This window comes from Anas platyrhynchos, chromosome Z (genome assembly GCF_047663525.1).
Source record: "Anas platyrhynchos isolate ZD024472 breed Pekin duck chromosome Z, IASCAAS_PekinDuck_T2T, whole genome shotgun sequence".
Taxonomy (NCBI): domain Eukaryota; kingdom Metazoa; phylum Chordata; class Aves; order Anseriformes; family Anatidae; genus Anas; species Anas platyrhynchos.
Window position 1 is genome coordinate 58,113,869 of NC_092621.1, and position 15,880 is coordinate 58,129,748.

The following is a 15,880-nucleotide window of genomic DNA, read 5'->3' on the forward strand; positions in this document are numbered from 1 at the left end:
CAGTATTCCTAATGCCTTCTCTTTCCTACTTTCCTAGTTAAGGCAGCAAAATTTTTAGTGTAAGCTCTATGTAAGCCAAGATTGGTACAATCTTTTGCATTTTACTAATTCTAAGCTTAAAATCTTTGGATCAACCTGTATGTTTTCCATGTAACTGATAGCTACTGTTTTCTGGTATTGAATAATTTTCATGAGACTTTTGTTCTATAGTAAATGCATTTCCCCATTATGGTGGCAGGTTTGTTGTATTATGGATGCCTTTTGAAAGCACTATTATTGCAATTTCGAGTGCATGGTTTCAGACATCATTCTTAACAACAGATACCTATTACACAAACTTATTTTTCTGTGGAAGGCTTGACCTTTTCTGAGCATGAATTCGTTCTGTTAAATTTGATTAGGCTTTAACAGGAGATAATTATTTCATCTGACTTGCTCTTTGCTTGAAAAGAATAGATACTGATTCTTCCAACGTAACTGAGCCTAGTATGTTCTCAGTATTTGTTTCTCACATTGGTTTTGGTTTCTGCTTTTTTTCTTTACTGTTCCTTTCTCCTTCTGCTCTGTTTTTCTTCTGTCTTCTCATGTGATCTTCTCTTGCTTTTCTGTGTGTAGTGGTGACTTCTACAAAAGAAACTTGGGCTACTTGATTATCCATTTATATCCCATCTATGTAGACAGTTCATAGAAAAGCCTGCTGCTTGTGTAATCACAGGCAATTCGTCTTTTTACTTTTCTTTTTGCTCTTTAAAAATTCCACTTAATATTGTGTTCAGTTGTAATACTGGTCTATTTTATTGTGTTCAATAAAACAACCTTGCTAATTAGTTCTATTAGATTTTTTTTGATACTGAAAATCTGAAGTTACTTCCCATTACCAGATTTCCAACTATTTTTGATGACTGCAGAATTATTTTCACTTCCATTGATGCTAGTTGTAAATAAATATATATACACACACACACATTAGGAAAAAGTTTGTGCCGTAAAATAGGAACTGTAAGAGAATTCATTTACCTGTTTTTTGTTTGCATCTTACCTTGTTCAGTTAACTAATGATAAATTGAATTAGATACAATGACTTCGTTATCTTCGTTATTCTTTTCGTTATCACTTCTTTAATTAAGAGGTGTTACTATCTGAGCTTTTTGGAACAAGGAACGGCTACCAGATTAATTAATGAATATAATTTAAAGAAGTTTGTGTGAGTGTATTGCAAATCTAAAGTAGCTTGTGATTTTAATGAAGCAAAAATGCTGCAAATTGCAGTTTGACTGTGTCACTTTGGCACTTTCCAGGTTCTAATCTGCAGTAGGACACAGTTAAGAGTGTCCTGCTACAGCACAAGAAAAAAAATGTTTGATTGGTTTGGGGGTAGAATACCATCAGCCTTCTGTCCTTGGTGTCTCTCAAATGAAATACTCTGCTAGGAGATGCTCCCAGGGCCTGCTGCCTGCTTGTGTGGCCACCCCACAAGTGTTTGGAACGAGGCCCTTTGAAAAACATCAAATAGCTATGCTGAAAAAATTCTGGACGTTGTGACTGAAAAAAAATGTTGCTTTTGTTCCTGTACAAGTGCATATATATATATATGTATAAGGAACTCAGTGAGCATGTTTTGAAGTCCTTCTTAGTGAAGGAACATGCAATTAATTTAATTCATCCATCTGTAAAGCATAATTCAACTTAAATATTCCTCATGATCTCTCATTTGCTTTATCCTTGGAGGCTAATCCAAATTCTTTTAAACATCCTGCCTTTAGTAAATTTCTCTTCTTTTTTTTTTTTTTTCCACAGCAAAGGGAAAACAAAGGACACTTCAGTGAACCTTTATCGTTATTGCGTTTGCTACTGATAGTGATCTAAATATTAAAATGAAACAGGAAGCTTCTCAAGTGTTTTCCCCTTTTAAGCAAGTAATTAGTACCATCCAACTTGTTCATTTTTTCAGAGTATGAAATTAGTATTTAGTGAAGGTGTCATCTTTCAGTTAAAAGCATTGATCTTCCTTGACAAGAGAACTTTTCTTATTTTGATGGTTGGTCAAAGCAGAAGGATTACAACGTAGTTTATTTTGAAATAAAATGTATTTCAAATGCCATGGAAATGCCCAATGGCCATTTTAAATGTAATCTCTTTGGTCTTCAAGCTTCTGAGAAGGCATGACTCCCACAAGAAGGGAAGGACTTCTTGCATCTCATATTAGAGTGTTTCAAGCAGTTTCACCAGCAGATATTTCAGAATTATGTAAGATTTTAGTATCAATTTATTCAGGACTATTGACTTAGAAACTGGATAATTGCTAATTAGTTCTATAAGATAAGGAAAAAATAAAAAAGAAGCCTTTCATTGTAAGAATTTCTGAAAAGATGTGCAATTTGCCTGATGTTTTACTATGGTGTTTTCTCTCTGTGGATGTGGAAGAATGAAAAATCAGGTTATAAAAATGAACTCCTGCTTGAAATCTTCTCACACATTAGTAATGCTAGAATATTTATACATTAATGTGAGCAGGAAATGATTTATTTTTTTTTTGCTTATTTCTGTAGCAAAAGTACAATCTTGCATTCTTAAACAAGTTTATACCCAATAGTTCACAGTGTGATGACAGAGAAAATGAATAAATTCCAAGAAAGTTAGTTTTATTTTGGCCTGAAACATAACCAATGCATATCTGTAGGATACATAACGTTATGTTTCCTTCTTTTCAGAAATTTGTCTCACATCTGAGTGATATCATAATTAACTTTTTTCATCATTTTGAGAAGTAGCATTTGTAATTTTTATCTTTTCTTGGTTTTTCTATAGCAAGTTTCTAACATAAGTTAAATCTTGTTTGGAGAAAAGGACGTGGTAACAATGCATATGTCCCAAACTTTGGGAAAGGGGAAAATATGGTTGGTGAGACAGATCTACTTGTTGGCAGCTAAGCAAGGGCTGCTCTGTAAGATCTCTGTGAAACAGCAGGTAAATATTTTTTGTTTTCTCTTTAATATGCATTTTCTATTAATTTTCACTCTTTATGAAATTTACTATTTTAGAAGTTGTTCTGACAAAATCAGAGATGTCTGGACTTTAAAGTCTGCCCCTTTCAGTTGTCCTCTAGGAGATTGTGACAGCAGCTGTGGGCAGACCTCAGAGCCTCTGGTGGTAGCCATTCTGACAGTTTGCATCCCAAAACAATTGTGTTTGGTACAGAATTGTAATTTCAGTGTTCAGCTTGTTCAGCTTTCACAATCTTTCAGCATTCTCCTCTTGAGAGTTACTGGCTGTCATCAAACACCTCAGTGGCATTTATCTCATCACAAAATTCCTTATTTTCTTGTCTTCTACTGTGTAAAAAACACTTGTGATAAATCATTTTTTATAAATAAGAAATTAAACTTTTTTCTGACACTTTCAGTATGTGTGTTTTTTGACTTTGTCACTGTGACTCCTTTTCCAAAAACCTTCTGTTCCGTCTTAGTTATGCACGCAGATGCTGTCCATCCATGTTAAGGATGAAACAGGAATGTAGTTTAAACATCTGTGCTTGCGAACATCATTTAACTATTGATTTAAATGTGCTGCATGAATCTTAAAGTAATGAGGGAAGAAATGTTAGACAGTAAATTAAATTTTCGCTTCTCTTGGTTTGTCTGTTTTTCCTCGTGGATGCTTCTGCAAGCATCTCTTGATGCTTGCAGTAGAGTTCTGAGCCTGTTTCTAATGTCATCATATTTTGTAAATTAGCAGACAATAATAAACCTAACCCTCCTGGAATTAATGTCCATATTCTTTCTTTGCGTAAGTATATCTGGTGAGGGGTCTGGAGAACAATTCTTATGAGGAGCGGCTGAGGGAGCTGGGTTTGTTCAGCCTGGAGAAGAGGAGGCTCAGGGGCAACCTTGTTGCTCTTTATAAGTACCTTAAAGGAGGCTGTAGCAAGTTGGGGGTTGGTCTATTCTCCCATGTGCCTAGGACGAGGGGGAATGGGCTAAAGTTGCACCAGGTGAGGTTTAGGTTGGATATTAGGAAGAACTTCTTTACTGAGAGGGTTGTTAGGCATTTGAATGGGCTGCCCAGGGAAGTGGTTGAATCACCATCCCTGGAGGTCTTTAAAAGACGTGTAGATGTTGAACTTAGTGATATGGTTTAGTGGCAGACTTGTTAGTGTTAGGTCAGAGGTTGGACTCGATGATCTTGAGGTCTTTTCCAACCTAGACAATTCTGTGATTCTGTGATCTCTGATTGTTTTTTATACCTCCTTTTATTTTTAATTTCTGTAATCTCTTTTGCCGCACATGTAGCCTACTAAGTATAATTTAAATGTTTCCTTTATTGTTCACTAAGAAGGGTGTACTTACGGCTTGGATGATAAGGTTTATGATATTTTTGAGATTCTTGCTCTTTACAGTGGTTAAGAACATACAAATTGTATTGTGAACCTGTTGATCTCCAAAAATGAAAGGCAGAGTGTAAATGACAGTTTCTAATCCCCTATCCCTTTGCTGTAGAAAGCTTCAATTAATCTCAAAAGAAAGCTGTCCAGTAGGTAAAACTCTCAATACCTACTGAAATTGCAAGTATTTTTCTTGGTATAGATAGGTTGTTTTCATATATGTATAAGTGGAACTCGTTTCTCATTAGAATACCAACAAAAATGCTAACAGATCAGCAAAATCCCTCAAAATGAATTTAAGTATTCAGGCAGTCTCTCTCTCTCTCTCTTTTTTTTTTCTTTTGCACTTCTTTGTGTGAATTTAATACTTATAGTTAAAAAGAGGGAAAAAACTTATTTTCCACATTCAATATATTCTGAAAGCATGCAGAGTAAATCCATTTAGAAATCATCCAATTAAACTGCTGTAATATACAGAAGAAAAATCAAGTCACAGTTCTTCATTCAGAGTATAAATGCTGTATTTCTTTCCATGGAATGAACAGTAGATTGCTTGTCATCACAAACATTTATTTTAAAAATACGCACCATACTTATGCTCAGCTGATCAAACCATAGAAAAAGTTGTTCATAAAAACAATAGTAGGGTTTTTGTTTTTTCTTGGATATCCATATCTACAGAAGTTTTTGGTAGCAGAAGGTAAAATTTTGCAAAATCTAAATTAACCAAGAGGCCAACTGTATGAGACAACTCATGAAGATAAATGATTTTAAAATGAGTATTATATTACTCCTAATCCAGTTTGGACTGCTGCTGAAATGGGATACTTTCCAGCTGTGTTCTCGCACCATTTCTTTACTGACAGACAGACGTAGAGCAGTGCAGACTGGCACGTTGGCTGATCAGTTGGATGGAAAAGTAGCTCTCTGCTGGGGTGGGATGAGGAGGGCATCAGCTTGATGAACAACTCCAGAGCAAGAAGAGGAAGCGAACGTAAGACAGCCTACAAGTACAGTAGTGTTTAGGTTATGATGGAAGTTCATCTTAATTTTTTTGGAGGAACAGACCAATGAAGTCTAGTTTGCAGCAGCAGCTTCTACTATAGGAAGCTCCTTAGGTTTTTTGAATTATTTATAATCATGTTCTAAATATTTTCCTGTAAAACTATTTATAGGTGAGTTGTTTCAATGAAAGTAAAATTTCTGCACAAAAACAACATCTCAAAACATTAAAAAAAAAAAAAAAAAGTTTTTTTTAAGCTGGTGTGTTACTTATTCTAAAAGTTTAGTAAAATATGACATCAATAATTTTTTTTTGGTTTTGTATGTATTTTTCTTTAAATCTCTAAATACAGGGCTACATTTATCTGACCTTAATAACATTAAAAGATATGTGTTTCCTGTAATTTTCTGTAATCATGAATTCATTGTTTTCCAAAGAATTATATAAACTATAAAACCAGCTTATCTGGGGAAGACTTTTCTGTGCTTCTGGCCATCATCTTACTGATTCATTCCCCTGTAAAGACATTGGGGTTGTAACAGTGACCAAGAGACCTCAGTTTGGAAGAGAAAGTTTTCATCTTTTGCTGACAAAATCCACAGAGAAAATCCTTGGTACCATCTATTCTTGGTGCCTTTATCTTTGTATCAAAGAGAATGCTAGAACTTTAATAGCTAAAACTCATAGGGAAGACCCTTCACCTGCCATGTGAAGGATCTGCTCAAATCTTACTGCAGAGGTCACTGAGACAGATGAATCTACCACATTTATTTGACATACTCAACTTGGTGTCCACAAAGGTGACCCCTGGGACCTGTACTGCAGCTGGAAATGAGCATAAAGCAACTTTTCAGGACTTTGCATGTCCCCTTGCTGAATCCTGAGGTTTGTCAGTCCATTTCACAGCCTGTCCAGGCCCCGCAGGGCACCACAGCCCTCAGGTACTTTTGGGTCATCTGCATATATGTGCATGTTCCTGACAACAGCACTCCCATCTCCTCTGTATCTGACTGTTTTCCTGGGTGTTTTAGGTTCTGTTGAGAAGGGTTAATTTGATGGTCTTGTGCCAAACACTTTTTGTATGCATCTCTGACCAAAGTGTTGTGAGTGGCGGCAGTCAGTGCAATAATGAATGTGACCAAAGCTGATCCCACAACATGCTGATGTTGCAGTGTAATAGCAAAGAAAGAAAGAAGGAAATAACAAAGAAAGAAATAAAATGCCTCAGTGAAGTGGCATAGTTGCAGTATGTTGAACTGGTGCTCTTGTTTGTATACCTGAGGTACAGCAGCATGCCTATATATCCAACTATCAGATACCTTCTTGGTGTTCTCTGTAATTACTTCATGAAGAGCTAGGATGTCCTCTTGACAAAAGTAGGCAATATATGAATGTCTCAGTGTCACACTCTTGAGTTTTGGAGAATCAAAATTGTCTACTGTCAGAGTTATCCCAGTTCTAAAACAACACATGCTAAAAGTTCCAAAATTTAATAAATAAATAAAATCCTTTTTTATGAGGATGTCAGCAAATGGATGCTCCTCATCAAATAGTCTGCATTTTCAGACAGGCATTCAAAAATTATTTTGCAAACATTAATTTTAACCTCATTTTTGACAACAGAGGTTGCAAAATATACTTATTTGTGATCTAATTGTGATCTAAAGATGGCAAAGCTGAGTTGTTTAAGCTTGATACTTAGTCAAAGATAAAACACTGACTCCGTGCTATAGCTGAAGACAGAAATCATGTCCATTCTCAGTTCCATGATCTCAGTAAATGAGAAACATGAAACAAGATTAGTCTGTGAGAAATTAATGCCCTTGATGAACCTTTGGATCAAGACTTTTTAGTGTTGACCACTTTTTTTTTATTTTTCTTTTGGAGGTAGTGGCGGTTGAAGATGAGGCTTTTGCTTGTGGCATGCTTACTTTCTACTTTGTGTAAAATGTTCTAATTATGAAACTGCAAACAAAAAAATATTACAGCATACTTTGTGAAACTGATTAATGCAAAGCTTTCTCTATCAGTAGTTCCTTTTGGAAATTGGTCATTTAATTAGTACTCTTTTAGAAATTTCACTGTTTAGTTTTTATGCAATCACACTGAAAAATTACTACTTTTATTATTTCATGCTATTTTCAGTTGTATTTTTAATTCCATCTTCTTGATCCCTTCTTTTTCTGATTTTTCTCAGCTTGTTCAGTAAGATGTCTTGCCGCTAGTTGCTGTTGGCTACTTTGTTTTTTCTACATTCCTTTTTTTTTTAATATATATATCTGTCCTCTATAGTATCTGATGGGGGTGTCAGGGTTAGAATATCATGCTTATGTTGCTCAAGCTAATTTTCATCTACCTTTCTCTCGTTTTACTCCAGTCTTTGTCATTAATTACATCTTTTTTACTTCACTTTTTTCCTGTTCCCTTGGATTCTCTTACTCCAAATTGAAAGCAGAACTGTGGCATCAGTATGTCCACGTAATGAACCTAAGTAACCATGTAATCGTATTATTGAATCTCTCATCCTCAGTTTTTCCCTTGTTGTTTGGCATTCTTGCTTATTGCATCATATCTAAAATTAGATTGAGATCTCTTCAGGTTAGTTTCCTTTTTTTTTTTTTTCTTCATGTCCCCAGATGTTAAATAAAGTTGTGCAAGAGCCTAATGTTAAGTACCAGATGCATTAAATTATTAAATTTTTAACCATATCCATATCCATGTAGCTGATGAAACTGTAGGTGATAACAAAGCTTGTAGAATAAATTGGCCCATTTTTTTAACAAGAATATACATATATTAAGTATATATGTATTCATCTCACTAGAGATTTCTCTGCTTTGTTAGATAATTCCAGAGTATTATTCCTTTTTTTTTTGTCAGTGATCAGTGTTCTAAAAGCTATGTATGAGTCATCAGGCAGTTCGCTGCAATATTAAGACGTATTCTAGTCATTTTCACTATTACCGTGTTTAACTCTATGGGGAGAATTGAAAGCTGCTGTAAAGAAACTCATATTTGGGATGAGGGAGGACTGTAATTGATCAGGTTTCACAATAGCTTCCTTTTATTAATTCATGTAGCAGGTAGATGTTTATAACAGACTTGGTATAAATAATATCGGAGTTATTAAAGCTGAAGAAATAGTTGTGTTTTGTTTTTGTTTTTTTTTCTAGTCACTGGAAAGTATCTTTTCACATTCCAGAAAATTAAGTTAGAACACTGTAACTGTATGTTAAAGTCCAGTGTATTCCTTCTGCCCATTTTCTTCACAGATCTTGCTTGTCAAGTGACAAGCAAGTTTTGAGAATGAAGACATAATTTCTTGAATAATATGATTAAAAAACAAACAAACAAAAACAAACAAAAAAACCCACAAGCACTATCTACTCTGTTAGTCTTTAGCAAATGTGTTAAGTAGACTTTTAAACCTTCAGGTTTATTCAGTCATTCAACTTTTCAAATTTTATAATCAAACAGTAAGTTAAATAACTGAAAAGTTGGGTAGGTATATCTAGGTAAATATTAATAATTTTTTAACAATTTTGTGCTCACAATTAATACAGAAAAAAAACAATATTGAATATATTGATGAAAATCTACACAAAAAGAACTGCCACATAGGGACAAAACAATCAAAGAATATTTGTTTGTAGTACGTCAATATTCATTATTTAACTTACTAGAAAAAATGTATCAAGTTGAATCAGTATTCTGCAAAGTGCCCCCAGTTCTGTTTTGAATTTGAGCCTCACAGTTAGGTGTGTCAGTGTAATGTAATTTTCAGTTTTGATAAGAAATAATTTTGTATGTGTGCATGTCTATGAAAAGGTCATAAGTGTGTTTTTTTTTGTCTGTGATGACCAGTTTTCCTTTCTTGCATATGTGCTGAAGCTATGCTAGAACTTCAGTTAAATAACTTGCAAAGATGCTGCTCAGTTACTGTTGTATAATTAGGCCCTCAAGAGTAAAAGTAATTAAGTCCTCCATCTTTATAGTTGTCTACTTTTTGTGAAGTGTATCTCACTCTTTTTTTAAAATAATGTTCAGTTTTCATCATAGTGCAATCCTTGATATGTTCTGCAGTTTTCCATAGTTCACTAGTCAAGATAAAGATCACAGAAAGGAAGACATGAGAATTTACATAAACAAAAAGAATTAGTCTCGTTTCAACGCTTGCATGAATTTTAGACAGATTTGGCATGTTTTTGACAAGCTGAAATCTAAGTCTATTTCTAGTTGTGATGGAATCTTTTGTGTCATCCTTCAGTGAAGAATAGATTCATTAATCTTTAATAATGTTTAATTTAATAAAGTTTTTAAATTGTTATCTCTTAAAAATTGTTCAGTGCAAAAGCAGCGTATCTGCTAAACATCAGGCAAGTTGCCAGCATGGATTTTAGTCTATCCATAAGCACTTTTTGAAGCCTTTTCAGTGAGTATGCCTTGAAATGGAAGTGATTTGTCTTGAAATAGGAATTCATTTCAGAACAGTTTTTTGCTTCTTCATCCTTATAGCAATATTTTGTCCATGTTTTTCAGGGGCTGGAAGGTAGTTTTCTTCTTATTTACGTTGGTTTTGTGTTTAATATTAATTTTTAAAGAATTACTAAATAATACATTTTAAAGATCGGTTTTATTAGTGACTTGAAATTTTTCTTCTGCTGGAGTAGTAATGCTCAAAAAGAACCCCCAACCATTTGTATATATTTTCAGTAACACACACTATTACTTTCTAACATACTTATAAAAACCTTTTAAATTTTTGAAATTGAGTGTGTAATCAGCTAAAGTAGGGAGATAAAGGCAGTTAAAGTTGAAGTTAATTAAAGCAATGAGGAGAGTAATGGCTTAAGCTGAAATAACCATAAGAGAAAAATATAGAAATAAGTATTCAAGTAACATAAAGCACTCTGATCTCAGTAGTTCTTGTTTTAGTATTTCTGAAAATGATTTGTTAGTATCAATTATCTGAAATGGATAACAATAATAACTAGAGTACACAAGGAGCACATACATTAATGACATAATGGTATATTACAAGTTGTATTAAAAACAAAACATTATCCCAGCCTGCTATAAATGCAGAATCATTTAGTGATAGTTGATAACATTTGCAGACCTTGATTCTTGCTGTATCAGTGTTTGGCTTTTTTAACTGCTTATAGAATATACACGAAATGCTCCAAATTTTGCCTTTTACCTGTTAATGTTTTGTTGGGGATTTTTCTGAAGATTTAAAATGTGTTCCAGAGTGAGTTCTGTGTATCAGTTCTGGATCCTGTGTGGAGGAGGGGGGAGGAATTGATAGACGTGGAGCATTCTTCACTGGGTTGGGCTGTCTGGTGAAAGTACTTCCCAATGTGTCAAAAATCCTCAATGGGGATTTGCTAAGGACTAATGCTGTCATCTGTTAGTCATCCTTTATCTGCTTCTATTTTTACAGGTTCTGAAAGATGACTGACGCTGGTTTCTGTGATGCCACTGGGAGTCTCTGGCACCGTGGACTGATAAGGAACATGCAGATTTAACTGCACAACCTGGGGAGAAAGCACAGGAGTGCTACTTCGTTTCAGCTCCTTAAGTGAACGAAGGCACGGTGTCATCGATCTCCAAGGGAAGATCCTTCAACAGATTTTTACAGCTAATAATAAAGACAACATAGCGTCATCCACTTTCCTGATTTACAGTTCATCACCTTCCAAGACAGATGGTCTGTCAGAAGCTGGAGGATGCCTGCAGAGCACATAATAATGAAGTAGTGAATTGATGCTGCTGCTGCTGTCTAATTGTCAGGATCACAGCTGATCGAGCTGCACTGCCCTTTTTCTGCTCCCTTAATCGGGCCAGGAACAGCAGGGTGGACATGGCTGGCCTCGTTAACAACCTGCTAATACTGTTTCTTGTTTTTCAAAACAACTGCTTGGGTTTCAGAAGCCCACTTTCTGTTTTCAAGAGGTGGGTTATGCAAGAAGACGTGTTGAATGCATGCTTCTTAAGGCTGTGATCACTTATTATATAATGAAAGTATGAAAAAGCATGTCCTAGGCAAAAATGTATATGCTATTTGTTTGGTTTTGATCATCTGTTCTGAGTTTTATTTGTAAAAATTTAAATGGCACTCTCGTCATTAATGACAGAAACAGTTTTTTTCCACAGGTAGTTCTAAAATGGGAGTTTAGGATGCTTATCATCAGGATGATAAGAACAATATTGTTAATGATATTATAACTAATTATAATTAATTAGTAACATTTTATGTAATGCTACAGGTATATTTCAGACTTTACATGGTGAGTAAATACATTTTACCTACCCTAGATAGCTAGCACTCTAAAATGATGTTTTTTATCAAAAAAGTGTTAACAAATTTACTTTGGGAAATCTGGGAAACTTTAAAGGAAGAGGTTGAATGTAAAATTGCATAGGCAAACCTGAATGTAGGGTGCACATGAGAAATAGCCTTTTTGCTCTCCTGGAAGTATTTTACTATATTGGTTTTTTAATTTGTTTATATGTTGCAGTCAATATAGATATTGATATTCATGTGATTTGGCAAAACCTGCTGTTTTGCTTTTCTGCTTGTAATGGGGATTGCTATATATGTAATGCTGTTAGAGTTAAAAATTTCCCCTTTACACATTATTTAAATTTAATTTGTATTGAATTATTCAACAGATACATAGTCTTAAAACAAAAACAACCAAAAATACTTGTCTTGAGTGACTAATGCTACTTGACATATTCTAGTGAAATAATTCTGTCTGTACATCCATCTACCTCAGACAGTTACCTAGATGAAACGACAGGTTACATTTTCAGCTAATGTTTTCCAGACTAGTCCATCTGATGGTTCATTAAAATGTTTTCCAGAGCACATGAAGAAGTGAAATTGCCAGTTTTACTCCCATGTTGTCAAATTTCTTTTCTAGTTCTGAAGACCTATTCTTCCAGAAAGGTAGAATAAAAATCAGTATTTTTGAAATGTGTCCTCCTTCTTTTTAGGTATAAAGATGCTACTAGATCTCTTTCCAGTGAATGCCTTGGAAGTGACAGGCCAGTGATTTCACTTGGACTGTCGGATTTTGCGTTGGACATTCGCATGCCTGGAGTGACGCCTAAGCAGGTGAGAAAAATGATTTTTTTTTCTTTTTGCCACTTACTGTTTTTCCTTGTAGGCCAGAAAAATACATCCTTGCCTAATATAAACTAATATAAACACTAATATAAACTGAACAAAGAATCCAGTAACTTTAGTAGATCAGTGTATGTCCAGAGGAAAGTAGGAATCTGAAAAGTAATTTCAAATGATTGAAAAATTTTTTCATCTGACTAGTGTTGTTTGTAATACGTTGGTTTCATAAGCTGAATTGCTGAAGCTTATTAAAAGAATGAGTTTTATTAATGTGAAACATACGCAGCTGTGCTATTGAGACAAAAATTTAGAATTTGAGCTTAAACCAAATCTCAGATAGGGCCTCAGTGGATTTAGTTCCATGAAATTGAACATTGCTGCAACTTTGACAAACTGAGAGAAAAAACAGAAAGCATTTCACAAGCTTAATACTTTTGACATAATATTTTAAGCCTTAAAATATTCCAGAACAGCTACTGTAAATCAGTTATATTTCCATACTCTTTCGAGCTTGAAGTTGCTTATCTATTGAGCCAAGTCAGTTAAAGAAACTGAGACAGAGTTCTAACATCAACATTTTTAAGATTCACTTAAAAGTCTGTGTTTCTACTATCATGTGTAGTTTCATTAAGCAAGATAAACAATGCGTGGCTTCTTGTTTTTTTAATTTTCAGTGAGGCAATGCAGGGAACTATATATTTCATTAAAAGACCACGCGTCCCTTTTAAAGGGCTGCAGATGCTTGGAAAGAGCAGGATGTTGTGCTGCAGTAGCTGATGACTCATTGTTGCAGATAGCAGTTTCAAAAAATACTGAAGGGAAAATGAGGTTTTCAGTTATTGGGGACCACCCCTTTGGAACATGTAATTTAGAGCAAGTGATGTCATTCCAGTAATTGCAAACAGGAGTATTGCTCTTCTATTTTATCTAACTTGCCTGCAACAAAACATTAAACATGCCTTTCTGAGAGAGTGAAAAGTACTTTGAATTCTTCAAGGTGAACATTTGTAATTACAAAAGTTTTAGTTAAGGCTATAATAATAGTTGTTGGGAAATAATTCTCTCTACATGTCTGTATGCTTATATCCAACAGCTTTTACATGAACTTAAATGTTACACTCTAGTATAGATTTGGGCGAGGGATGGAAAAGACAGACAGCAATAGAAAGCAACTTTCTAAACTAATTCTTTAAAAGGTAATAATAATTCCTAGCCTTATATACCACTGTCCAGCTCATACTTTCCTTTCTTTGTTTCACCAACTCTTTCCCCTTGCCCCTTCCATTTCCCCTCCTCCTTCCACACTGCCCCACAGTAGCTGAACAGGAAACCTGGTTGCTATTTAGGCAGCTTAAACTCTTTATATCCACAGCAAAGATTGCCTTTCCGGTCATTGTTGCTTATTTTCTTGTGGTTCACAAAAGGAATTAACCAACAGCTTCTTAGTTTCAGTGCAGTTAGTTCACTTGTGGCAGAAAGAAGATGGAAGTGAATAATCATCTTTAGAGAGGAAATTCTTCTGTAGTAGTAGTTTACTACCTTGCTATCTTCTTCATGTGTCTTTTGGCCCTAACTGTTGGCAGATTTATGTGGTCAGTGACTGCAGATCTGCAAGTTGTCCATACTAAGTTACATAGAAGCATATACAGGTTTGTAATTCCAGGGCCTATCTGTAAGTTTATCTTTATTCATGAAAGATGCCAATGAGCAAGGGGACAAGTGCAATTTTTAAAATGCTTTGGTAACAGATTTCTGGAGATGTATTGTTATTTTGGTTGTGACTAAATTCAGTTCCTGAGTTCTGAATCTTAACAATTTTTATGGTAAAGATGAAAAAAACATAAAAAGGAGGATGAACAGAAATTATTAGAGAAGTTGTGAATGAGTTAAATTCTAGAGAAAAAAATAGTATCTGTAGAGTAACACCAGTACGTTCCATATGGTCTGTTCTTCATCATGTGAAAAGAAAGTCTCACACTTCAGCTAGATCATTAAGCTGTGATTTAATGCAAAGAAGTGGAACTTTTATTTAGATAAGCAATTGGTTAATCTGACAAATTGAGCGATATCTTCTTTTGTGGTGTGAAAGACTTTTTCTTTTACGTCATGTCCTTCACAAAGAATATAAAAATAATAGTGTGTATGGAAAAAGGCTAATAGACAACTACTGAACAGCCACAGTGCCAAAAAAAAAAAAAAGGGGGGGGGGGGAGTTGGGCTGTTTGCTTCTTCTTGAAAAAGGTATTTATAAACCACATTTAAATGCCCAGTTGCCACTTGTTTCTACAAACTTAGTGGCTGAATTTTTACAATTTTAAGATATTTTCTGTAAGCCATGAATTGTATCACGAAACAACTTCAGCTCTTCTGCCTCCTTCTGCCACCAATTAACTTCATTATTGCTCTTAGGCATTTGCTTTGACATTGGAAATACTTGTTTCTATAAAACTCTTTGAATTGCTTCTTGCATACTATTTTTTAATTTAAATAACTAGATAGCATTAGGACCTTCTAAAGGTGAGAAACCTGATACTGGGCAGCTTTGCAAGTTTCTTAGTAAGAGTTTCTGTCAGTGCGTTCTGCTCACAAAAAAATGCTGGAATGGTTATGTTAAGAAATTTTATCCTAAATTTCTGAGATATGCTTTATCTTCTAAGTTCTGTTTCTCATTTCACCATTTGTCAGTAAATCAACTATCTTATTTTGAACATGCATGTCAAGTAATTTACGTAAGCTTGAGTTCAGTTTTCTGAATGATTAAAACACAGCCTCACAAAAATATATGTATTTAGCTAAATAAACATAGGTACCACACACCATTTCAAATTTTCTGAAACAACTACATTTGTGAGAGGTTGAAAAATAGGATTCAACTCATACTGGAAGCTAGTGCTTTCAAAAGAGTAAGGCAGCTGCAGACTAGACAGCACAACTTTAGCTAACTGTGATGGCACTACGTAACTGTTCAGAAAACTGTATTATGTTTGCTGTGTCTTTGGATTATCTGTTTTTTTTAAATTTACTTGCATGACTTAGAACTGTAAAGTGCTAATTTTTGTGACTACTCTAAACTCAGGTAAACTGAAAGTTTCAATGCCAGCTTTCTCTTTTTCCCAGCAACATGTAGGATTACAACTTGCTGAATTCCCTGCTTGGACACAGATTGATACCTTGAGTAGATGTCACAAACATAATTCTGTCCTCCTTCTGTGTTGGTGGTTCACAAATGTGACAGTCATATTTCTGTCTAGAATCACAGTGAGCAGAAAGGTGTCTAATGGAACTAATTAGCGCTTTGTTTATAATTCATGACCAGTGGACTTGTGTGACCTGTGATAGACCTACAATCAGAAGGTTTGGGTAA

At 34.7% G+C, this 15,880-nt stretch overlaps 1 protein-coding gene across 8 annotated transcripts in view; it reads left to right on the plus strand.

Annotated features, from left to right (window-relative positions):
* Positions 1–15,880, plus strand: part of PAM (peptidylglycine alpha-amidating monooxygenase) — a 142,870-nt gene that overhangs the window by 47,510 nt on the left and 79,480 nt on the right. For 6 of the 8 annotated variants that reach the window (XM_038171367.2, XM_038171371.2, XM_038171372.2 and 3 more), the window contains 2 exons: positions 10,828–11,339; positions 12,387–12,507. In XM_038171367.2, coding sequence (XP_038027295.1) covers positions 11,248–11,339; positions 12,387–12,507 — 213 coding nt within the window. In that variant the 5' untranslated portion in view covers positions 10,828–11,247. Of the gene's footprint in view, positions 1–10,827; positions 11,340–12,386; positions 12,508–15,880 lie in introns of those variants that run through there. The other 2 variants (XM_072031532.1, XM_072031531.1) reach the window with 1 other exon arrangement.